Below are 26,514 nucleotides of genomic sequence, written 5' to 3' on the forward strand. Positions count from 1 at the left end.
AGTTTTTCCATAATCGAGATGAATCAAAACTTTATCCCCTTGTTTAAAATTCATGAGCCCCGAATTAATTTGTTCACGTTTAACATCATTTAACCTTTCCATTTGCTTTCTAATATATTCCCATTCTTTTGAAATATCATTTTTCATTTCCACCGGTTTCATGTTTATAGTTCTATGCCATGTATTATTGTAATAATATACTAACTGCTGTATGATGGAGTCATGATTTCCATCCCAGTATATCTGACCGTTAACCCCTAACGCATCTCTAAGAGTTCTCATTACCGCATCAACTATTTTATTATGAAACGTATATGGAGAGGATGAAAAGTAAAAATTAATTTGTGGGAAATAATGAGCCATAGCTGCCTGAAATCCTTTATCACCATCACCCCTTATATTATCTACTCTTTCATGATCTAGTAAGTATTGTATAGCTCTTCTTGTTTCCTGTTCTGTTTTCCCTTTCACCGGAATGCAATATAAATATCTAGTGTTAATGTTAATGGCAAATAAATAAGTAACGTTTCCTTTTGAATATTCCAGATGATCAATTTCGTATGAATATGGATATAGTGCAAATGAAGGGCGACTAAATTTTTCCTTTAATGGTTGAATTTTTGGGTCGATTGGTTTATTTAATATCTTGAAATCCTTTTTAAAATCTTTTTGCTTCTTAAATGTTTGAAATGGATATAATAAAGTGAATGATGAAGGATTAACTGAAGGAGGAGGTACTACTGTCGTTGGAGGTTTTGGTGTTGTAAGTGGTTTAATTTTATCTGCTTTGATTTTGGATTTCATTCCTCCTTTCATTAATTCTGGATGTATTCTATTCATTTGTTTTAAATATGTTGTATATAAAGGTTTGATATACTTTCCCGCTTCGAGTTTATGTTGAAGGATGAATTCCAAAAGTTGATCTTCATTTAAAAGTCGGGCTGAATATGGTTTAACTAATGAATCATAAATTAAAGCTTGTGCATCATTTATGGTCTGAAGGACCTGGGCGTTTTGTACCTTTGGTTTTTGTTCCTTTGGCTTTTGCGGCTCGGGATTATATAATTTATATAATTCATCAATATCTTCTTCTGTTAATACTTTATTTTTGAAATCTTTCAACTGTTTAAGTTGTGATTTAGTTTTTCCCTTTGTATATTCATTATTTTTAATTTTGTCTTTAATTTTAGAAATTATTTTATCATGATATTTCAAAATTTCATTTTTATAATACGAATAATAATAATCCATATCATCACCCGTTATATTTTTATTATGTTTTTGGAGATATGCTTTTAAATCATAATAATCAAGAAAATTTTGATTAAATACTAAATCATCAATTAAAATTTTTAAATCTGTGTTATCCATTTATATAAAAATAAAATAAATGTTTTAAGGGTGCCCACCTCTTTGAATCATAGTACAAAACCATTATTAACGGTTCCTTTTGTCTCTTCTGTGGCATTTCATTAAATAAATGGCATACAACATCCATTTTCACAACATACAGCCTTAGTGTGTGCTCCTGTTAATGCAGTCTTACCAATTGTTAAGCGAGTCATTGACCCGTTTTTAAGTTGTAAATTAATATTCTGACCATCAAATATCACTTTATCATTTATTATATCCAAATAATTTTTAGGTGTTAATTGTTTATTTTGTCGTAAACTAACACCTTTCATTTTTTGTGCAATCTTTTTAAAATCACCCCCATCAATTGAACCGTTGAATGAAGTATAACACTTAGGGCATAAAGCAACCATGTTATCACCTTGTTTCTCAATTGCTAAACCCAATAACTTCTTCTCATGTGCTTTTTCTTCAGCTTTATTCTTTAATTTAGGTTTAAATTTCTCATCAAAACAGAAGAAATCAAAAGGTGCGAATTTGTAAATGTTTTTATCATAAAATTGTTTATCGGTAACAATTGCTTGAAATGCTTGAGTGTTAGGAAGACTTGGATCGCCAGCGATTGCCCAATAAGATGAATCAGTATCACCTTCAATGAAATGAAAACGATTTTAAAACTAAATGAAACAGAGGAGGAAGAAATAAATGAAAGTGAAAATGTTCAACAAAAAATAAACGTTGTTAAACCAATTACTGAAACAAAAATTTTTTCATCTGTTGAAGAATTTAATGACTATTATGCTAATAATAAAAAATTATTTGAAGAATTGACAACATGTAAATTGAATAAAATGTTTAAAGTTGAGGACAGAGTCCAAGACCCAGAGGGTCATGGATTCAAAATTTCAAAAATAAAAGGAGTGGTTAGTTTGAAATCTATTCCTCAATCAAGAATCACCTCATTAATGAAAATAGATGATTTAACAAAAAGAATAGAAATTATTGAAGAAAGAATGAATCAAATAATTGATTTCATAAATTCAAATAATCATTAGTTTCTTAAAGTTCAATGTTGATTCTGAGACATAAATTTTTTTATTTTTTATTTCATTATGGTAGTGAATCTTTTACTCGTTTATGAGGTCTTTGATTATGACTCCATTGATTCCATTCAGGATTTAAACAATGTTTAATTAATCGCGGAATATCTGACATCATCTATATATAGCTTCTTTTATAAAAGATAAAAAAATAAATTATTTTAAAATTAATGTTAATTTTTTAATGATTTATAAATAAATGCATCGTCTATATATAGATGTAACAAAAAAATGATACAAAACCTTCCACATATACTTCGTACACAACACTTCCACATATACTTTTATGATTTATATTTTAATGCATCGTCTATATATAGATGTAACAAAAAAAGTCACTAAACCCGTACTCATATACTACTTGATTTATTCAAAAACGTAAGAATAAAAACCGTAAGAATCATACATTTTTTACTTCATATGTTAAAAAAAATGATACAAAATCGTTCAATATTGTATGAATTCTTACGTTTACAAAAAAAGTCACACAACCCATCAACATATACTACTTATCCCCTTTATTTCAATTCATATGAAAAAAGTTAGTTAATTTAGCTCCAATAATATACAGTAATTCCATATTTGATTTTTATACAATAGTTATGAAAATAATTGCCGTTTAGAAATAAAATGGTGAGTTTTGAAACAGCATGTAGTTTCGTTTTTAAGCGCATTTTTTATGAAATGCTACAAATTGGTGGCAACGAAAATTTATTTAGAAGTGCATCTTGCGACGAACAAGGAGAAACACTTGAAAATATGCAAAAATTGTTATTAAATTTCATAGGAAAAGTATTTTGCGGACCAAAATGGAAGCAATGGATTAGAACTGCTGATTGCTCCACAATTATTTCATTATTACACCATCTTGGATTTGATCCTGATAACGAAAATTTTGATGTTGAGAAATCTTCACGCGACTGTCTTATTGCCATCGGATTTTTGATTTGGAAAACAGATCTATTTGGCAAACTCTATGCTCCTCTTTTACCACCAAAAGATTCCTATACTCCTCCATATGGAACTATTACTGATGAGATTTCAATTCCTGAAGCTGAACAAAAAGAAATGCCAGATCAAATTGATGACCTTATTAAAAAATTAAATAGACAAATCAGTAGAATCACACGTAAATTACAAATTTTGTCCGATATTGAATATGATTGCGACTTTTACAGATCATTAGTAATGGAATTAGATAAAGAATCCACTGTTTATGAGCTGAGCTTAAAATCCAATCCAGAGCTTCTTGAAAAGCATCTTAATTCATTGAAGACAGCTAACCAATACTCAGAGGAAGTCGAAAAAATTGCAATAAATGAAGCTACATTTTATAAATTTCTTTCGAAAGTAATTTCAACTAAAGCAGCAGAACTGGCAAAAGAAAATCCTGATATCATGCAAATGGACTTCTTCCCAGATATGACTACATCTCCAGCTAGACGTGTCAATAGCCAAGCCAAATCTATCGAAGAAAAATTCAAAAATATTGATAATATTATGGGATTGCTTGATAAGAAGTACTCAAACACACTAATATCCTTACAAGAAAATGACAAGAAAGAGATTACTATTGATGTTGATGAACTCTCAAGGAAATTACAAAATTTAGAGAAAATGAAAAGAACAAAGAAACTAGAAAAGAGGTCAAACATCATCCCTGACTTCAATTTTACATCATTCTCCGAACAGAAGCTTCATGACATTGTTAGACAATACGATTCTGATTGCGCTAAACTAGAGTTCAATAGTATAGCTGATATTAATTCAAAGATTGAATCCACATGCCAAAAATTTGACTTGAAATATGTTGGATTGCATTTGCAAGATGAAAATCTATCGTTTTTATAATTATTCTCATGTTTATATTTGTTTGTTAATAAAATACTTATATATTATTCATGAAGAACCTTATTCCTTTCATTCACCACAAAGTTATAAAATAGATCTTTATTTTAAAAATAATTTCAAATAAAACTTGAATCTTGATAAAAACTGCTTCAAGGATTGATAGGCGTTCATTGGGAACCTCTGAAGATACCGTAGTTTTGATATCATTGTTGCGAGATAGTGAGCAAAAGAATGATTTTTATTTTTGACATTTTCGTTAGAAATAAAAAAATATAAATGGGAAAAGAACAACCCCACCTTAGATTTTATATAACTCGATGCACTTTGTTAGCAGTACACGCTCTTGTTTGGTCGTTTTTATGGCAATCAATTCCAGAATTTAGACAAACGTCTCAAAAAGATGATGATTACGTTGATAACCATTTAAGAGATGTTATTATTGTTGGTGGTGTATTTCTTGGACTTACTGCTGTTATGACATTCAGTGGTTTAACTCTTCATTCAATTAGCTTCCACTTTTTATTTATTTTCCTCCATGCTTTGGGTACATTCTTAACCATTATATCAATTCTTAATTATTGGGATGTGCTAATGCTTTGGATACCATGTAGTATTTGCTGCATTTTCCCATTTGTAGTTGAATTAATTTATGCAATACTTACATGCGCCGGACTTAATCAACACTTTTAAAAGTCTCTTAGAATTACCTCTGCAAAGTTATCTTATGCATAGTTCTTTATTTTGTTTAATGATTAATAAATATTACTATTATTATACATATAATCTTTCAACACATGAATGTTTTATTCAAACATTGATTTCACCAATATATGACAAACAGAAATTTCAAAATTTAAAATTCGATCTTCGTTTATTAAGTTTCAGATCTTATTTAAAGAGGAAAATAACTATCAACTCTATAATAAACGGGTGAAACTCTACTTTGCGCTGATCTATTTCATTTCCATGACAGAAATTGAAATTGATTTTCAAAATTTCTTATTATGGATGAGAAATAGAGAAGAATATATACCAGATTCATCAGTACAAACCAAAATTATAAATATAAATCATATTAATTTTGACATATCTACATAGGAAAGCTTAATTTTGATTTGATATGATAATGGAACAGCTGAACACATTAAATTTAATATATCTTCTCAATCTATGTTGTATGCTATCACATCCTTCATTAACAACAAGGAGGATCTATGTCTATCCAAGAATATTATGATGGCAGATTTTTGGATTTCAATTTTTTCAGAGGTAGGGCAACGATAGGTCAAAAAGGCTTCTCTGATAGATTTCCTTGCCTTTTGGATATGCTATAATATATAGCCTAGTATGATAGGATAGGATGTCAAAAGTTAGAACATAACTTAGGATCTTGAGAAAAATGAAAAACAAAAATTACATAAAAAAAGAAAAATTTTATCTAATTTGTTTTTTTGGACCGAATAAGTAATTTTATTGAATTTCAATACGACACATAGATTTTATTATTAGTAATAAATATAATGGTTTACTATTAACAAGGAACCTAAACTAATGAAAATTTGATTTCAAATATTGTATATGATTATCATAGATTACCAAAATATATTGCTATTTATGAGGATATAATATTGATTATTAGTAAATCGTCTAAATTTAATAAATATACCATGAATATTGAATGAATTTCTTGATTCATAGGGGTAAAACGCGCTTTTATATGATTTAGACAGAGAATTTATGAGATGTAAATAACACAATAAAGGTTTATATTGAATATTTTCTAAAAATAAATCGAAATTATAAAAAACAATACATTTATTCATTGAAACTACTTGGACAAATATGAAACAAGCATTCAGGCAATACTTTTGAGACTTCAACGCATCTGATAATTTTTATATAACTTCACCTCTTATGCTTAGAGTGGAGGTATTGAGATCGTATAAGTATAGATGAGCTCACATTCAGATATGATGTGTGAACTTCTGTTTTCACTGCAATTTTGAATCAGAATAAACTCAAAACAAGAATAAAATGATATACTCACTCTCTAAATGTGTTCGAGATTTAAAGTTGTATGAATAAAACGATTCATCTTTCGAAGCCTCCCATTTAATGAGAGACTTCGAAAGATGAATGTATTCATGTAGATGAAATACTATATATGACCATGTGTGATACTAAAGATATCAAAATGTTCATTTTTAAGTGCAATAGAAGGGTTATCTCTCGTAAAATCTCAATTTAAGGAAGATTTAGAAAGAACTCCTTTCCTAAGTAGATAGTGTGTGGTTTCTGTCTTTTGGTTGATCAGGAACTATGAAATTAAGTCGGACAGAAAGAAGTTCTTTCCAAAACAGACTCCAAATGAGTTGTTCGAAAAGAACTTCCTTCTGTATATGGATAATTGTAGTTACCGCACTGAAGTATGTGATTGTGATGATGGAGTTCTCGATAAATCTAAAATCGGATTAAGATTAATTGAAAACTCAAGTAATTCTTTGAAATCTTGTGTTGTCTGGCACTATAATAACCAAAGAATGAGAATATTATGTTGAATGATGAGTACGTGTGCTCGGCATTTGCCGAGCGAATTGAGTTTAACGTACTATGAAAAGTGACAAATTTGGGCTTTTTTTCCTAGGGTTATGATCTCTTCCTTTCTGCTCAATACGACAGAAATGAAAGAATGAATTTGTACTCCCTAATTGATTACTACAATTGTATCTATCTTTAACATAGAATTAGCTGCATTGTGATTTATACTCCAGAATTATTCAATTTAAGATCAACCTCGTAAATTTTAATCATATTGCACCAATACTCCTACGTTGAGATAAGAACATGATTATACATACCAAAGCCCCATATTAAAAATCAAAATTTAGCACCTCCATTATGCAACCACATTATTCGTCGCAAATAAGTATATTTACGCATATTATGATGCATATTCACACAACTCGTATACATGAAAAGTTATTAAAATCAGACAAAATTATTGCAATAAGGAAAAAAAAACAACTTTATTATATATGTTAGTAATGAATTACAAATATTTCTACAAAGAATGCTCAATACTTCATATAATCTTCGAATATTTCTTATTACAAGTTAATACATTTTGACTCGAACATGATAAACAAAAGCCGACACGCTGATTACTACATTTATGAAAATATAGTACGTTTCCATTCATCTGTTTACTTGTTTTTGTTGGAATAAAATCATTTTTTTTTTCTTTCATGAAATAAGAATTTTGCTGCGAAAGCAATATCTCTAACAATAATTAATACATTACGTCAACTCTGGAATGAGTATTTATCAAATATGATATCAAAATCAAAAATTAGTTGTTTTTTATGAGTAAAAACGATGTAAATTGATTATTTGACTAATTATCAAAAACTTTGATTTTCCAAATTTTTTTCGAAATTAATTTTTTCATGTGAAAATTCAAATTGTTTAATTTCATTTTTGAAATTTTGAATTTTTTTTGGAATTTTGAGTTGATCAATTCAGCAGAATTGATAATGCTATTGCTTTAGGGCATACCACAAGGTGATGAATAAAAGGTGAACATTAACAAATTATTTTAAATCACAAATATCATCCTCATCAACTTTAATTCTAAAAAGAACTGTACTGAATTATGAAAATGCATGATTTACATTATTAAAATCTTTGAATGAAAATAGTACAAGATAAGTTTTTATTCATTTTTAATTAGATTTAAACGAAAAACTACTCCATATTAAAATTTAAGTCGAGAAATCGTATTTTGTTCTTATTTGTTAGCATTTTGTAGACATTCTAATCTTGAATTAATTTGTTACATGATATTATTAACAAATTTAACTGAAAAAATATGTTAATATGGAATAAACCATGATTATATAAGCTATCAATGCTATATATACATATGTAAAAGATTCATATTAACTCAATTAACAAAAATGATAGATTTTCATAAAGGTTCAATCTAGGTTCGTCCGAAAATTTTGATTTTTATATAGAAGACATAGTTTCATATACATAATTAAATTTTCAAACAAATTTGATCATACCATTTATTAAGCAGGATAGTATATTAATTACTATCAGTATAAAAATATAAAAATGATTATATTTAATTATTGCATAATTTAGTCAAAGAGTTATAAGCCTCAAGTGATCGTTATCACCTTCAATGTACGTATACTTTATTGATTCATAGATATTTAATCTATGTTTGACATGTTGTTGTCGTCATTCGTTTTGTTCCCATTCTTCCTAAGTTAGAATTAGAGAATACACCATCCACATCATCTAATTTGGTCCTCAGCGATAGATTGGTTCATTTTGGAGGAGTCCCATCAGACAGTTTTCGAGCACCAAATATCAAATTTTAATGTATACAAATCTTTAGTGATTTATCTCTTTTATGATGAGTAAAAGGTTTCTGCTCATCAACATTTGATTTCCAACATATATGATTTCTAATTGCAATTATTTACTTTCTTTTTATAATCTAACTCTGTGACTCATACCATAAATTAATTATTGGAAAGTGTCAATATGTTTGGCACAACGCATGGCGGAAGATACCAAACCATGCAGGGAATATGATACGTTTAAGATCTCCGAACTTTTTTTCCAAAAATTTTCTATCGTTGCCCTACCTCTATTTTTTCTAACTCTTATAAAAAAATTATTATACCAGGACATGAACCGAATGTAATTTTTTTGAATACTTCGCTGAGCTAGCAAAAGACGTTTCCTTCTCAAAAAATTTGAATCGAAATATTGAATTATCAAAAAGTAATTCAAGATATGTAAAATTCTGGCATTATTCATTAATTCGGAATGCGTTTTCATATGTTAATAACAGAATTGACATTTCGATTTATATTTGATGATTTTTCGACGTTATTGAATTGTGAAATTTCCTTTTTTTAGACGTTGGGTTGATTTCAACTTTATAAAACCCACACATATCATTTTAAATATGATTTATAACATTCTTTTCCTCTAATTATCTGATAAAATCATTCATTTTTGATAATGGATTTCACTGATCTCATCTCATCTCATCTGAAGATATGTTTGCTGTCAGACGAGGTTTGAGGATGCTAAACTGTGAGATCATATCAGAGCCTGTGGCCATTTTGAACAAATTTCCTCAATACTACAAAAAACTTATTGATTTGTTTTTCAACACAGAAAACGGCTCACTTTATCATGCAGCAACAACACCCAACATTATAAAATATGCGAAAATATATATGGATAAACTAACTTTCGAAACGAAAAATCATTTATTTGATTACTTCCTCGAATGTTGCCGTCACTGTCTCTCCAACGATACAGCATTTTACCTTTCATTAGAAGTTTATGATATTAATCTTTACTCAGGTTTGATTGAACAAATGATTAAAGATAATGTTGACATTTTTTACAAGTTGTCACTTCCTGACATCGTTACTCTTATTAAATGCGACTTATGCACCAGTGTGATACTAAATAATATGCAACATATCTATACATTAAAAGAAAAAGAACCAGAATACGCCGCTCAGACATTTCTTTCGCTTTTAATATCATACCCAACAAATCAGATAGTTATACAGACCCTTAAACAAGCGTGTAGCAGTAATTCTCTTCTTTTGAATTATCTACCGACAAATATTGCACTTTTATCAGTAAATGAAAAGGAATTCACGAATTTACTTACTAATCATTCTAAAATTTCCAATACGCCTCTCAAAACTCAGTTTGCTTCTGAAGATAGTATTATCAAACTTTGTAAATCTCCAATTAATGTTATTCTTCATGATGACGTTATTGTTGAGCAAGTACAGCAGAGTCCTGTTCGATTTAGTCCATTTAGTCCTGCAAAAATTACAAATATTTTGGATCAGGCCAATGAGATACACCATGTCATAGAAAGTCAGTCACCATTTAACCAGATATCTAAAATAATCTCTGCTGCTTCACGCAAAGTTAAGATTGAAGCAAAAGAATTACCAGATAACCACAAATTTTCAAGTAGACTTAGAACGCAGAGCTCGATAGTTATGACACCTAAAGTACTACATGCATATGGTGTTAAAAAAGGTGGTATTGGCCACTCATCTTGGCAGAAAAGATATTTCGGATTTTATCAATCTGCCAAATGCGTTTTTTGGAGAGAGATGAAGACATCAAAGCATATTAGAGGTGTTATTGTTCTATCAAACAATGCAAAGATCATTCCAAACATCAGCCACAAAGGATTTTCCTATCATTTGCTGATAGAACTCGGGGAAGGAATTAAAACTTATGATATTGCGTTTGAGGATGAAAATGTTTGTAATCAATGGTGCCAAGCTTTGCAATCTGTTGTCACAGAGTTGTAATACCGAAATCCTTGCCCAATTAAAGGAGATTTGTATCTTAGGTCCATAAGAATAGAGTTGGGCAAATATGTATGTTATGTTGTCACAAGGTAAAGTGAAATGTTTCCGAAATTTTGTTAACATGTAAAAAAATATACTTAGTTAAATAATTTGTATAATAATTTTTCAGATAGATATTAATTACTACCACAAAATGTCCTATTTCAAAATTTATTGTGATTTTTATATTTTAAAGAAATATCTATTTTATAATACAAATGAAATTATAATATTTTTCATCTAATCTACCAATGACCTCTCTTAGATCATCAATGAAATAAAATCAAAAATATTTTTCATTGATTCCCAATAAATCAAGTTTAGCCAATAAGAATTGCCTTCACATTGCTATTTGGATTAATGTCAAATATACTATTCATTAATTTACAAAAATATTCCTCCGTAATTAAAAAAATTGTTAAGTATTCCTTCTATGTTAAGTTTGAACACAAAATGAGTTACATTTAGGAATATGACTGATATTTTGTTGTAAACAGAAATTCATCAAAAGTGACACCTCAGAAAAGCTAAAATATTGAATTTTTGGAACTTTTGATAGAGTACGTTTTTAAATATTAATTAAAGTAAATGTATATTGTGTAAAGATTCTTTTTAATAAAAAAAAATAAAATTTTGAAGAAGAACACAAAATCTTCTGAAAAATAATATCACATAAACTCATATTATTTTCTAATATATAACTATTTTATATAAAAATCAAATTCAATGATCTTAAAAGCGAAGGATAAACCTCAAAATTTACGAATATAATGAGTGGGAATATAATGCTTATCTATCATAAAACCATATGAAATATCAATTTTTGCTTTACGCCTAATTTTTGACGACAATTAGCAAAAAATGTTAAATGTTAACACTCAGTCCATTTGAATATGAAAAATAAAATTGACTTTGATTAAATGTTTTTATTTATCATGCAATTCTTCTTGCGACCAAAGATTTGAATAAAAGTTCAAAAAATAAGATAGCTTAAAAAATAATATACGGTAGTGTTTACTAATAGATGAATAGTATATAAATTCTATTAAAATGGATTTGATCCAAAAAAATATATAAAATTTGATCATAAATAAAATCGTTTTAAATTACTTCTTCATTTAAATTATAACAATTATTTTTGGTTTTATATTTTTTGGATCAAATCCATTTTAATGGAATTTATATACTATTCATCTATTAGTAAACACTACCGTATATTATTTTTTAAGCTATCTTATTTTTTGAAATTTTATTCAAATCTTTGGTCGCAAGAAGAATTGCATGATAAATAAAAACATTTAATCAAAGTCAATTTTATTTTTCATATTCAAATGGACTGAGTGTTAACATTTAACATTTTTTGCTAATTGTCGTCAAAAATTAGGCGTAAAGCAAAAATTGATATTTCATATGGTTTTATGATAGATAAGCATTATATTCCCACTCATTATATTCGTAAATTTTGAGGTTTATCCTTCGCTTTTAAGATCATTGAATTTGATTTTTATATAAAATAGTTATATATTAGAAAATAATATGAGTTTATGTGATATTATTTTTCAGAAGATTTCATTCTATATGCCTATGAAAAGTACTCTCAAAACTAACTTTTCCTAATTATAATTAAATCTAGAATATTGTATTATGCTTAGTATTATTTCATTTTTCTCATTCAATTTAGAATTTACAAATGTCAAAAAATTGAGAGCTGTCACTTTTGATGAATTTCTGTTTATTACAATTTCGATGTTTATTTTGCCAATTTGAAGTTGATATTTAGTAAAGTTTCTCTTAACTGAATTTTACATTTGGGGAAGACTTTTCTCCATATGGGATTCTTACTACTAAATATGTTTATCTCAATTTTCCGAAATTATTGACATCGTCATTCAAAAAATTAATTCTATACATTTCAATACAAACGCTTTTTTAAAAAGCGTTAGTATATATGTAAATAATTATTTTTCCCCGACATTTAAATTCAAAGAATTTATATATTATTATATTCTTATTATTATATTTTCTTTGATCTAAAAATTCCGTTGATCAATTTTATGTGAACATTCAATTCTTTCAAAAGTCCGAGTTAATTTTTAAAATTAAAAGATAAACATTCTGTGGAGTGATCTACATGCATAAAGCTCGAAAATATTGATAAGATATAATATTGGCAAGATATAATATTGATAAAATATTGATAGCATAAAATATTTGACAATGAATATTGAATGGGTTTGGAATTTTGAAACGTTTCAATATTCAAACCAATAATTATATCAGTTTTTAGACTCCAAAATAACAGATGGATGTGAGGACCAAATCGAGAACTTAGAGCAAGATCCAGAAAAAGAAAAAATTGAACGCATTGTGACAATAAATACTGCCATTGTTAGCTTTTTTATCCCAATAGCTGGTTTCATTTTTACATGCATGTACTGGAAGACAAATAGAAAAAGAAGTTATATTTGTCTTGGCTTGGCTTTGGTTCATCTTGTCATAGGTATAATTGTGATAATTTATGTTATAAAATATGTTCAAAAAATATTAAATTGTCACGGGGATTGTAACTATTGAAGCAAATTATATATCCAACTACAACATTATTTTTTACTAAACAAAGATTTTTTTTTTCATTTATTTTTAAAGAAAGGTATAGGCATCTTTTTAAACATTATTATTTATATCGTTTTGTTAGATTGATGCATATTATAAAAATAAAAACATTCTTATATCCAAGAAGGATAATGACATCCGCTGATTAATCTTGTTTCCATTTTATGTGAGACATAGTTTGCCTCTTGATCTTCTGATATACAGATTCATTTTCTATTGAAGATTTCTTCCAAAAGTTACTTCAAGAATTTCAGTTCTCAGTTCATGAATTTTTGGAAGCTCGTTGATATATCTATGTCTATTCCTTTTGTTTTTGCATCAAATCGCTTATAATGCCGTTCTTCTTGATGCCAGTTTTCTTATACCATTCTTTCACTGCAATTTGATCAGATGGAGTATGAGAAGACTGACATCCTCCTCCTAGGATATCAGAACTTCCAATTGGAGGTAAGTGTGAGGATGATTGGCGCAAATACATATTTTAGATGGAGGTAGAGAAGACCACAGCTCATCAACGGAAAATTCTAGCAGCATTACACTTGTGATGTTGTTTTTGATTTTCCTCTTGACTCTCCTACTCTCTCCTTATGAACAATCAGCTCGATGCAATGTAAAATAGGCGGTCATCCTCTTCCTTTAAATAGATATCTTGTAGGTTTCTCAGTTGGACAATTTTTTTGTTTACGGGTGTGTACGACTTGGTTATGGCACATGAACAAACACACATGAAGTTGTGGGGCTATCTAATAGATCTGCCACCTAGAACAATCCTGCAAGGATGTGCAGAACAATCCTATCTGTATTACTTCCAGAAATACTCCATCCTGGAGCATGTTGTAATAGGATATAACCGAGACCTAAGTTACTACAAAGGATTTCAGTAGTAAAAATATGAGCATCTTCTATTTGAATTAATTCAATAGTAAATAAATTTTAAAATCATTTCATTTATGGCTTGAAATAGACGATTCAAGTGTTTTCCATGTAGATATAGACAAATTAAATCGTTTCAAGACCAATTGATTCAATTTGAAACAATGACAATGATATTTTACAATGTTTGTATGAATAATTTTATTATACTCAAAGATTCATGCTTATATCAAATGAAAGCTTTATACGAAATAGTGATTTCGAATGATTTCACATTTACGACGATAAGAAAAAAGAATTTAGATGAACAGCTGGCAAAAACCCACTAGAGGAAGACATTTTGTACTCGTTGACACCGAGTGTACAAAGTCCGTAGACGATGTAACAAGAATGTTTCCTGTAAAAGCAGAATTTTCTCAGCATTTCTCTCGAACAGATCTAAGAATCAATGTTTTCTTCATTTCTTTTGCAGAAGTCAAGACAGTTAAGGAGCTTAACCTACTTTGGCCAAAATTTAATATCAATGTTGCTCCTGACAATGTTCCAAATAATATCGGAAATTATTTAGCCATTTCTAATCTTCCAAATGCTTTAAGAGATGACAAAATTGCCGAAGAGCTTGTATCTCTTTTCACTGATGAATTTACTGTTATAGAAGCCTTTCCATCCCTTGTTACAGTTAATATTCCTAATGTAAAGGACGCAATTAGGGTTTTCAGGTTCCTCAGTGTACTTAAGATTGGCAATGAAATCACAGCGATCTCTATGAGGAACGAAGATATTCCTCTTGTCAGAGTTACGAATCTTCCAAAGAATGTCAACGAAAAACTTCTTGTCGAATTATTCTCACGTGCTGGCAACATCACCCATGTTGATATTTTCAAGCAAGGAGGCTATCGCCGCTACTACGTCGCTGATGTTTCTTTTGAACGTGTCGAAAACGCCAGATATGCGATCAAAACCCTCAACTACACCATTGTCAATGAAAAAGAAATCAGAGTATCCCAATACATCTCACGAGAAACCGTCAGAGAGGTCGAATTGAATACATTAGTCATTTCAGGCCTTCCACAGTATTTCAGTTCACCAATGCTTAAAGTTCTTTTAGATTCATACGTTCCCGCATACCAATCTTACATGGACGAGATCGGCCCGCATCATATCAGATATGGCATCGTCAAATATACAACAGAAGACCAAGCCGACCATTGCATTGCTGTTCTCAATAACGCAGCAGTCGATGGTTGCCAAATCAAGATCAATCGCTCGAAGAGAGTCGCGATATGCAATTTCGCCATTGATACAAAGGACGAAGACGTTCTTGCGATGGCTCCAACATCATTCGACCTACTTAACTTGTCAGCGCGTGATAAACAGAAGCGTCCGACAATGTATTTGCAATTCCTGAATGAACAAGAGATGAATGAAGGCATTCAGAAGTTCAACAGCATCATATCCAATGGTGTAAGACTTTACGCATTCGAGTTGAAGAAGAAGAGAAATATTAACTCGATGAGGTCTCATTTCGTTGACGAACAGAACCAACACTGCACTGTTGCTATCCATAATATTAATCCAACAGCAACAAATGAAGAGGAATTTGTTAGATCTTGCTTAAGATACGGAAATATCGAGGGTTACCACTTCGCTCCACCTGTTTTGAGAGTTGTTTTCTCTAAACCGGAGGACACACAGAGATTTGTTAAGGAGAATAGACGCAGCTGGGTTGTAGGCGGAGATAAGTTATCCGTTGCACTCTCTGTTTAAATTTACATATTATTTAAAGAGATTTATTTATATAATATTTTTTTATATGTTTAAATGTGCACTTATCACATTCTCTCATAATATTATGTTTATAACATGCAAATGAGAGAATGTTTATATTTTTGTTTATTTGTTTAAGGGCGCACTAACCACTTTCAGACATAATATTATTTATTTGCTTAAAGGTGTACTTACCACTTTCAGATATTCCCTCATAATATCAAAACTTTCTTTTTAGAAGCATACTTTTTGATATAATTATAACAGACAAATGAGAGAATGTCTGAAAGTGGTATGTGCACCCTTAAATAGAGTAAAAAATCGAGATAACAATTGAGATATTTCTTCTTCAAATAGGATCCGTACTGTCTAATAAGTTGAAAATTTTGACATTCGAAATTTAGGTAAAATTATGACATTTAAGGAGAATTATAAGCATTCTTTGGATTTTGAAAATAACCTTATTCTGAAATTTCATAAAAATTATTGGTTGTTTGAATAAGTTGATTCTCAGTAAATATTTGGGTTTAAACTAGGAAACCCTAAGTAGATTAGTTGTTGACTCTTTACAAAAGTAAGTGTATGTTGAGATTATCCTTAGACAACTTTATTTAACTACTTTTTGAGATATTTCGTATAATCAAATTTTTTATGATTTCAAAAAGTGACAAATCTAAATATCGAAATGAAAAAAGAAAAAATGGGGCGAGCCGGGAATTGAACCCGGGACCTCCTGTACCCAAAACAGGAATCATACCACTAGACTACTCACCCAAACACACTAAATCAAAGTTTTACCGACAGTTCAAAGTATTCGACTCAAAAAGTGACCCACATCAAATCTTGAATGAAAAATTTTTAGATGATGGAAAGCAAAATCCATTGCATAGTATATCTTTGTTTCTAACAAACAGAATCAGTTGTTTTCTAAACGGTACCAACTGTTAGATCAACTGGCGCAAGAAATTTCCCTTTACAACCAGATTCCAAACCAAAATACTGAACTTGATAAACAATGCACTGATTTTACAGAGAATGTATCTAATAACTGCCAGAGGATGTTACAAATTGTATCCAGTATCAATGCTGAACTGAAAAAGATCCATCTTGATACAAAAAACGAGCAATCAGTCGAAATTTCGAAATTAACAAACCAGAACAAGAAGATGGAAGCTAAAATAGCATCATTACAATCCATATCGAGGTCATTACTCTCCAAGATCTCCAAATCCCGTAGAAAGACTGATGAAAAGATATTATCTTTAATCCAGAAAGTTACAACGAAGAATTTCAACTTAGAACAAGCATTCACACAGGATACAGTCTTAAGACCATTCACTACTATCTTAGATCACATTGAAACAGAGACCTCCTTCGAAAGTAGTAGTAGGATAGGACGGGGTGTGTGACTTTTTTTGTTACGTCTATATATAGATGAAGGTATATTTTAATGCATCTTCTATACATAGATGATATAAAATTTTTTCTTACGTTTTTTAAGTCATGAATTCGTAAGAAAGCGCGACATTATTAAATAAATTAGTAATAAATATTATATACTAAACACATTATTAAAAATTAACATTAATTTTAAAATACCCAGATTTGCTTTACTTTTACCACTCCCCATGTAATTTCTGGGGAAAACGATAATTCATTTTTTTTATGGATGAATAGATCGTTTTCCTAGAAAGGACCTCATATCTCTGGCTAAAAAGAGTGTCAGATCCTAAATAGATTATTGATCTAGTGTACAAATCCAATAAAAAGCCTATTTTTTTGGCTTTTTTGGTGCTCATTTTTTCGAAGATCTACATGAATATGGGGAAACCATCGGATTTTTTTTGTTAACCCACATCTTCATGTAGTCTGGACTATCTTTCCTCGAAGGACCTCTTTACGGGTGTAAAAACTCATAAAGTTCTCAAAAGATTCATTCTCGATCTCCATGCTGAAAGAATTTACAATAAAAAAGAGATCTATGCATCAAACTACAGCCATAAATGAACTGAACCCCTAAAGCTCAGCTCTTAGTTTATCAAAAACGTCGAAATCCTTCTCATTGCAATCAAATTTTCTCAATAACTCATAAGAAAAATCGAATTTTGATTAAGCCGATGTTATAGGTATCACAAATACTACAAACTTGAGCAATATCGAAATTGCCAGCAAAAGTTTGAAATTGCATTGCTCATATTTGTTTTGTAAACTAAAAATCTGCTTATATTATTCATTAATTTTTTATATATTATTCATATACTTTAATAAAAACAATACTATTTCACCTTAAAAATGAATTTCATAAGTCAATATTATTTTTTTGAAAATGTATCAATTTTCGATTAAAACAACATGAGAATAAAATTTACGCAAAATTATTTTAAAAAATGGTTTTAAAAATTTACAATTGATTAAGAATAAGATTGGAAGAAGTTTTGAAGTTTAATTTTAAGAAAAAAAATTCGGATATTATTCATGGATCTAAGTAATCTGATATTTGAGTATCGGCACTATGCATAAAACATATATTTATAGTTTTTTTGGATTTTTATGATTTTAAATATATTCAAATTTGGCAATCCAATAGATTTTTAAAAAATAGGTAAATAAAAATAGATTACATATGCAGCAGATTTAGAACATGAAACAAATCTTATAGTGACCCAAAAAAAAATTCATGATCCAAAAAAGAAAAAAATTGGCTAAATGGGAATCAAACCTTGGCATAACGAATCATTATGTCAGATGTTTCCACTACACTACACCGGCAGTTCGAAAAATACCCTTGGTGGTTCTATTTAATAGCTACTCCCAACGATAGGCGGTGTCCCCAGCTTTCGAGAGGTGGTAAAAGTAAAGCAAATCTGGGTAATTTATTTTTTTATCTTTTATAAAAGAAGCTATATATAGATGATGTCAGATATTCCGCGATTAATTAAACATTGTTTAAATCCTGAATGGGTTAAACTTCAATTTAAAAAGGAAGACTGTGAATTATTAAATGAATATGAAAGCCAAAATAAGCTAATGAGGTATAAATATAATGATAAAGAATATTTAATTTCATGGAATCAATGGAGTCATAATCAAAGACTTCATAAACGAGAAGAAGAAATTGAAAATAATGAAATGGAAATCATTGATGACATTAAAGAGGATGGAATTCCTAAATTTTGTAGAAAAACCTTTAGAACTAAGTTAGGAGCATATAAACGTAGAGTATTAAATCCTGAATATCTTAAACATCAATTTAAAAAGGAAGACTGTGAATTATTAAACGCTAATGAATATGAAAATGCTAAATCAAAACTGAGATATAATATATTGGAAGTGATAAAAGAGGTGTAAAGATAAAGATAAAGTTTATTCAGTTTCAATATAATAACTGGCACACGTTAGGGATAAGAAAACATTTAGGAGATTATGGAAATGTTCTGAATTCTTTAAATCTAGTATATACGAGAGAGTAAAAGAAATTAGAAATAATTATTTTCATGAATGAAAAATAAAAAATAAAAAATTTTTTAAAAAATAAACTTTAAAAAGAATTTGATGAGTTCAACATAGAACTTTAAGAAACTAATGATTATTTGAATTTATGAAATCAATTATTTGATTCATTCTTTCTTCAATCTCTTCTATTCTTTTGTTAAATCATCAATTTTCATTAATGAGGTGATTCTTGATTGAGGAATAGATTTCAAACTAACCACTCCTTTTATTTTTGAAATTTTGAATCCATCAACTTTAAACATTTTATTCAATTTACACGTTGTCAATTCTTCAAATAATTTTTTATTATTAAAAAAAAAAAAAAAAAAAGGTAGTGGGGCCTCCAGGCACTTCGTGCCCTCTAGCCCTGAAGATGTTTAGTATAAAATGAAGTTTTTTTGGGTACTGGGGGCTACCAGGGGCTGCGCCCCTTCTAGCCCATAAAAAATTTTTGAGAGTCGTCGTCGTTGACTTTTTTTGTAGAGCACTCAAAATAGTATAACCTTGTCCGGACAAGTAAGGGTCTATCGTCGCTCAGGAAAAGTTACGGGCGTTCCAAGGAATACTTTGAGAGACTCTTTAGAAACTTTAGACGTTTTACATAACCATCCATGCTTTTACTTTACATCCGATAAAAGTGGTTTGGAAACCTTATGAGATGGTTAGAGGACATACATGACTATGAGTTTGAATATGACAAGATAGAATATGAGAGAGGTCCTATAAACCGGAGAAAGTGTCATATAAACATCTGTCAAAAACCGTTTTTTAACTTCACTTAAAATGCCACGTAAGCTACGTAAGAATATACGTAAGAAGGAAGAGAGCATTTGAAACATCAATAGTAAAACTGACACCACAACAACAGTTGCAACAACAAATGCTGAATGACCCCACTATGTTGCAACAAATGTCAAGCAATCCTATGCTTTTAAACCGAGTTCTTGGTGCACAGAGTGGAGGTTTAAGAGCGGCACTTTTAGCGAAAATGGCAGGCTATGGTGGAGCTGCAGACGGAACAGCCTATAACCTCAAAGTCAAATGAATTTGAGTTCACTCAAAAATCAAATATCAGATGTCAAAAAGTCAAACATAGACATACAGAAGCAAATAAGTGAAAACGAAAGAAACTAGAATATGACAGACACACAAAGAAACTCAATGAGTTAAACGTAGAGAAAAAGAAGAAAGAAGAACAACTGAAAGAACTAAGTACAGAGGGAATATGCGAAAAAAGTGTCAGAAAAAGCAGCAGAAGTAGCAAAAATGGAACAAGATGTTATAAATTTGAAAACCATACTACTCAATATAAAGTACTGAAAGATGAAGAGATAAAACAAAAAGCCCTGAAGACATATATGGATAGCGATGAGTATAAAAAAGAAGTTGAAGCAAATGTAAAGGCAGAAAAACTTTTACAGTTGCAAAACCAAACCGTACAGTATGAAAACTTAGCACAAGAAAGTAAAAATAACGACGCAGCCATGCAAAAGGCAATGAAAAGCGCAGAATATATAAAAGCTAACAATGACTGGTTAGATGCCCAAGCCAACGCTAAAGCAGCCCAACTTATAGGGTCAATAAGGACAAAAATACAAGCGGATGAAGACAGTTCAAATGAAGCTTTAACAAATGCTGACTTTAAGAACGCCTTCGAAGCTCTTCATAGTAAGGTGAAACAAGTGAACGACTTCTCATCTGGAAAGAAACTGAAGTCTGAAGGTTTCGACAAAGAGTTAAAAGAAGTAGCACAAAATATGACGAAAATAACAGATGCAGCAACGAGACAGGCAGTTCAAAGTGCCTATGACGCCGTTAGAGCAACTGTTGTGGAAAGTCAAGAAAAAGAGTTACAACAGACCAAAACAGACCTAGTAAATGCTTTCTTAAAAACGAAAAGTCAGGTAGGACACTATGCTGCAGATGGAACATATGTGCCAGCTGGTGGAACTTATATACTAGCTAGTGGAACCTATATACCACCAAACCCTCCAAGAGAAGCACCTGCACCAGGACTACCTAAAACATTTACATCGTCACATGGACACAGACACAGGCATGCACCAAAACCAACACAACAACAACAACCAGCACAACAACAAACAACCAACACAACAACCAGCACCACAACAACAACCAGCACAACAACCACCTCCACAACCAGCACAGCAACCAACAGTTCAAAACCCTGCACAACAACAACCACAAACAGAGCAAGGACATAAAAGAAGTAGAGAACAAGGAAACCAAGATTTCTTAAAAATGCTTAAAGAAGACTATGGTTACCCAGATACTCTTGACTTTAGTGACAGATATAAAGAAGCTATTAGAAAGTTCAAGGAAGGAAATACTGACCCGAACCTATTTAGCTTTATGGCTCAGCACCAAATGGGATATAATTTCAAACCTGGAAAATACAAGCTCGCTAAGGGATATGATTTAATAGCATATCATCCAAATGACATGACTGAATTTACTCCGAGATATTTGGTGTCAGAGCTAAATGACAATTCAACTCTCTTCATGAAACGCGTAAAAAATAGAGACGGAACGAAAGAAGAAAGGTTTATGAGTCCGGATGACTTAGATAGGGAACTTGTTAAAAACGGTCTCGGAATATATGAAATGCCAGCAGATGAGGTACAAGAAACTCCACAGGAAGAAGTTCAGATACAACCAGACATGGAAGAAATAGTTCAGCAACAACAGCTAGAAGAGCCTGAAGGAAACGAACAAGTCCCTCCTTTGGAAACTAACTTCACAGAACTAGATGAAGATTTGGAACAGCCGAAAAATCTTGACCCTCAACAAGAGTATGCGGAGAATATGGAATCTTTCCAAGAGTCTAAGAAAAAATTCGGCTGACATGGTAGAAGAATATCGAAAAATGTTTGCCGACATACAAAAGACTCCAACACCAGATGAAAATATTCAGCATAGAATGGAAGTACTGAAAGAAAATGTACGCAAATACAACAACCCTTTTTACTTACGACCATATAACGTTCAATCTTTGGCTGAACTCGGTGAAAATAAAAGGTTAAATTTCAACAAAACATATAGAAATGAAACATTGTTTAAAGTTCATTCAGAACCTAACCAATATGGAAACAAACCTACTTTTGTTTCTGCAGACTATGGAACTACAATGAGATGGGGTCATAAAGCTAACCCGGATAGGTGGTTCATAAACTTACAACCACAATTCCAAGAAGTTGTAGACGCAATGGAAGTGAATGGTGAACCAGATTTAGCTGGTATTTTCAGCGCGGCTTTAATGCCATTGAAAGATATGAAAGATGCAGATATTTTGGACCAGTATGAAATGAACATGGCTGATGGAAATATAACACCTGACGTTCTAGAACATTTATCTCAAAGAACTACACAGAACCATAAAGATGGTATATTTGGTGAAGAGTTTAGAAAGAAAGTTAGGGAGACAGAAGGAAGAGAACCTATTGTACATGACCTTGCAAACGAAAGTTTACAAAATGTCATAAAAACTTACTTTGCAGACAATGAACCGAGAAGGGATGAATATTTAAGAAAACTCAAATGGACAGTACCAAATGAAATGTTAGTATTGAAAAACATGTTCCTTGACAAAATAAAACCAACTACAGAAATAAATGACCAAGACTGAAACATTGGGTAAAAGCTTTCCCATTCACAAAAGATATAATTGGTAACATGGAAAGAAAACCAGAATGGCTACAAAAACATATATTTGGAAACGAGCTTATTCCATATGGACAAGCTCTGTTTGAAGAGCTTGAACCGGAAACTCAGGAAAGAGTCATGCAAACAATACGCGAAGACTCAAATACAAACTATGACAAAATCTTTCTAGGATATAGGTTACCTGAGATGGGCGACCAGAGCCCAAAGGCAAAAAGGACATGGGAAATTTACAACATACTAGGTGAACATGAGGCAAAGATGCAACAACTTGAAGCAGAGGGCAAGTTACCAAAAGCGACACCAAAGAAGAAGAGAAGAGTAGAACAAAGTGAAAGTAGTGAAGAAGTAACTTCATCTAGTGAAAGTAGTGGCAATGAAGGAAAAAGAAGAGTTAAAAACTCAGCAGGAAGAAAGTAAAGCTTGGTCCACGTGGGTTCTATTATGACACATAAATCCAACTATTCTATATTTTTACCCATATGAAATGTACGCCGCTCAGAATATAACGCCAACAGTTTTGGATGCCATGAACGGAAACGTTTCCGAATGGTATAACGAATGCGACAATGCCATTAGAAGGTCAGAAATAGTTCCTGGAACTTACGAATATACAACTGCTGTTTCTTATGGAAATGTAGGTGAGTTTGGAGAAGGTTCTTCAACAACAGTAGATATTGCTTGCGACAGTTTCATATTATTTCTATTGACAACTCATTCTTATACGTGGAACAAGACATTGAAATAAAACCTTCTGCCAAGTTGTCTGACAAGAAAGGTTGCAATGGAATTTTCTATGTCGGATACCAATATGCTCCAGAAGTTTTCATGGGATATAAGATATATTCTAACTCTGACTTAGTTCAAACAGTAACCTGGGCAAACTATGAATGGTTCGCTTTGAGAAACTCAGTACAACCACAAGCTAGAGAACAAACAGACCAGTATGCAACTATTGAGAAAATAAGAAGACTTGACCCTAACGTTCCAGGAGTTTATGTTAACCTTTCTGGTTCAGATGGAAATGCTGTCACTAAAGTAAAACTGAAACTTAGAGTTCCTTTGTCATCTTTCCTCATCTTCAGGTTTTTAAGATACTTGCCAAACTGGGCAGGAAAAATTTCTATCGAACTTACTCCAAGCAAAAATAACTTAGTCATTGCACCAACACAAGACCCATTCACTATTACAGACGTAGAGGGAACAAATAAAACGTCATTCGCGAATTTTGCAAAGACAAAGTTGACTTAGACTTTGGTTTCTCAAACCTCAACACTGAAGTAAACTATTATTTCAATGCTGCTGGAACTGCTTGGGACCTAGTTAAGTTCACATGCGAAAATTTGAATACAAGAGAATAGAAAGCAGACTTGCAGTCTATATGTTGGACCCAGATATTTCAAATGCTTTAGCTGCCAAATATATTGCAGTTCCACTTATGTTCCCTATACACCAAATATCTGTCAAAGACTTTGCAGGTGAAGTTGGAAACCAAAGTGCTGACCCAGGTGCAAGAACAGATATTGCCTTAACAACTGCAATGAAACATGCAGATACTATGTTTGTACTGTTCAGACGAACTATAAATGACTATTCTTGTTTCTACAACCCTGGTATTAAATATCATATAAACATAGATGGCAAATATTATCCAAGAGAAGAATATTCTACAGTTGAGGATATGAGGTCATACAACTTGACATTAGATGCTATGAACTTTAACAACAACTTCACAACAACCATTAACCCTGAAATGCAAAGTTCTATTATGCCATATGTGAAAGTATGGACTCATACAGGAGGTCAAAAAACTCAATATACAAATGGAGACCGTTCAAACTTTTGGCTTGGCATTCCATTTGCTGACTCAGAAGACTTTATGGGTGGTATTTCAACTGTTGGTACTGTACAAATACAATATACTGGTGACAGAGACGGTCCAGATGAACTGAAAGCAAAGAAGTTTACAAAACCAATAGCACTTTTCACGGAAGATGCTCTTTTGAAGATTCGTTCGATGAAACCTGCTGGGGCTCCTCAGATTGGTATAACGACAGCTTCCATCGAGCAGATTTTGGCAGCAGGTCAGTAAGTTGTTCTTGAACTGACTTCTCTCCGTCAAATATTGACAGTACGCCAGTTTTGACATAATATTGTATTATAAACTTTCCTTTAGAAATATCGGTCAGTTTTGTTGTTATATTTTTGTCTGCTTCAAGAACTTTCACCATTTCGGTTATACCAACTTTCTTTGCTTTATGAAAATATTTTGGTTCAGCAAAGACTGCTATTCTATAACATTTTCCATTGTTTGTATAAAGAACTATTCTGTCAATGTATTTGTATTGTTTGTGTGTGTAAACTTTGTTCTGCTTCAATTCGAAGAGATACTCAAATACGTCCATCTTTTTATTCTAAGTAAAATGTCATTTCCGAAAAATAGAAGCGTAAGTGTTTCAAAAGGTTTAATGGCGGTGGCAGATGTGAAGTTAAATTCACCAACTCAAACAAACAGTCAAAGTGTTATTGTCAATGTCAAAGACAGAGATGTTGAAGTGGGGAAACCATACGAAGACGAAGATGGTATAACAATAGTTCCTGTAAAAGAACAACCAACATATCCTGAAGTTAGCAGAGACTTAAGTTCTGTTGCAGATATTCGAAACGACTACCAACAACTGAAAGACAAACTTCAAACTCAGGAGAAGATTTGTCAAGCTTTAGGTATAATGTTAAACTTGGTCGAACACAACCCTGTAAAAGTGAACTCATATGTCATTGCACCTCATGAAGTTTTGAAAGAACTATTGAAACTTTTGACAGAGGCAGACGATATAAACATCAAAGAAATAGAACCCGACGTTAGTTGCTGTGGTGTTTCATATAATGTCATTGACAAGATATACGTTATGAAAGGAGGTGAAACGTTGAACTTAAAGTATAGTTTCCCAGACGTTATAAAAATATTTGACGACCACAACATTTCATTAAAGTTTATTTGCTAAGTAAAAATGTCAAAACTTCTTGAAAGATGTTTGAAGAAAAATAATATAGACTTTATTTCATGTAAAGGACTTTACACACTTTTGAACGATATGAAAGACCCTGTTTTGTTTGTTCGTGTAGACAAAGGAAAGTTCTATGTCTTTACAAAATATTTGAACTTCTTAGACAGAGAACTTCAAGAAACGCCATGTGAAAGTTTAGATGAAGTTCTTCTCCACTTTCAGAAAAACTTTTAAATATATGTAAATGGCAGAAGACACAATGGTTTATACTATTACGACTAAAAACCCTGAGTCATATAATTCTATAACAACAAACTTACAAAGTCCTCAAGGACGATATTGTAAACTAACCTTAAACAC

At 31.0% G+C, this 26,514-nt stretch overlaps 6 protein-coding genes and 1 pseudogene across 7 annotated transcripts, besides 6 other annotated features; 6 read left to right on the top strand and 1 right to left on the bottom strand.

The window, feature by feature from the left end:
• Window positions 1-588: part of a mobile genetic element that runs on past the window's edge.
• A 2,504-nt stretch (window positions 589-3,092) lies between these two features.
• On the top strand, window positions 3,093-4,520 carry TVAGG3_0713980 (uncharacterized protein; the record flags this gene model as incomplete). Its single annotated transcript, XM_001300790.1, has 1 exon — window positions 3,138-4,304. One exon carries the CDS (start codon window positions 3,138-3,140, stop codon window positions 4,302-4,304), a length of 1,167 nt encoding a protein of 388 aa, XP_001300791.1.
• Window positions 4,521-6,865: 2,345 nt separating this feature from the next.
• Window positions 6,866-6,913: a mobile genetic element.
• Window positions 6,914-9,351: 2,438 nt separating this feature from the next.
• TVAGG3_0714000 (PH domain-like family) lies at window positions 9,352-10,876 on the top strand (the record flags this gene model as incomplete). The annotated part of the gene is made up of 1 exon (XM_001300791.2): window positions 9,386-10,681. One exon carries the CDS (start codon window positions 9,386-9,388, stop codon window positions 10,679-10,681), a length of 1,296 nt encoding a protein of 431 aa, XP_001300792.1.
• A 329-nt stretch (window positions 10,877-11,205) lies between these two features.
• Window positions 11,206-11,243: a mobile genetic element.
• Window positions 11,244-12,421: 1,178 nt separating this feature from the next.
• Window positions 12,422-12,458: a mobile genetic element.
• A 931-nt stretch (window positions 12,459-13,389) lies between these two features.
• Window positions 13,390-14,016, bottom strand: TVAGG3_0714030 (uncharacterized protein; the record flags this gene model as incomplete). Its single annotated transcript, XM_051243876.1, has 1 exon — window positions 13,632-13,811. The coding sequence occupies one exon, from the start codon at window positions 13,809-13,811 to the stop codon at window positions 13,632-13,634; it is 180 nt and encodes a 59-aa protein (XP_051090463.1).
• Window positions 14,017-14,503: 487 nt separating this feature from the next.
• On the top strand, window positions 14,504-16,001 carry TVAGG3_0714040 (RNA-binding domain, RBD family-containing protein; the record flags this gene model as incomplete). Its single annotated transcript, XM_001300793.2, has 1 exon — window positions 14,510-15,973. The coding sequence occupies one exon, from the start codon at window positions 14,510-14,512 to the stop codon at window positions 15,971-15,973; it is 1,464 nt and encodes a 487-aa protein (XP_001300794.1).
• Window positions 16,002-16,248: 247 nt separating this feature from the next.
• Window positions 16,249-16,281: a mobile genetic element.
• Window positions 16,282-16,839: 558 nt separating this feature from the next.
• TVAGG3_0714060 (uncharacterized protein) lies at window positions 16,840-18,194 on the top strand (the record flags this gene model as incomplete). Its single annotated transcript, XM_001300795.1, has 1 exon — window positions 17,140-17,382. The coding sequence occupies one exon, from the start codon at window positions 17,140-17,142 to the stop codon at window positions 17,380-17,382; it is 243 nt and encodes an 80-aa protein (XP_001300796.1).
• A 4,362-nt stretch (window positions 18,195-22,556) lies between these two features.
• Window positions 22,557-26,514: part of a mobile genetic element that runs on past the window's edge.
• Window positions 23,043-23,601, top strand: TVAGG3_0714080 (annotated as a pseudogene). The gene has a single exon. A coding segment is annotated over exon 1 (559 nt).
• On the top strand, window positions 25,615-26,072 carry TVAGG3_0714090 (protein of unknown function, DUF4106 family; the record flags this gene model as incomplete). The annotated part of the gene is made up of 1 exon (XM_051243877.1): window positions 25,615-26,072. A coding segment is annotated over one exon (458 nt), but the record flags the coding sequence as incomplete, so codon positions are not given.

Source organism: Trichomonas vaginalis, chromosome III (assembly GCF_026262505.1).
Source record: "Trichomonas vaginalis G3 chromosome III, whole genome shotgun sequence".
Taxonomy (NCBI): domain Eukaryota; phylum Parabasalia; order Trichomonadida; family Trichomonadidae; genus Trichomonas; species Trichomonas vaginalis.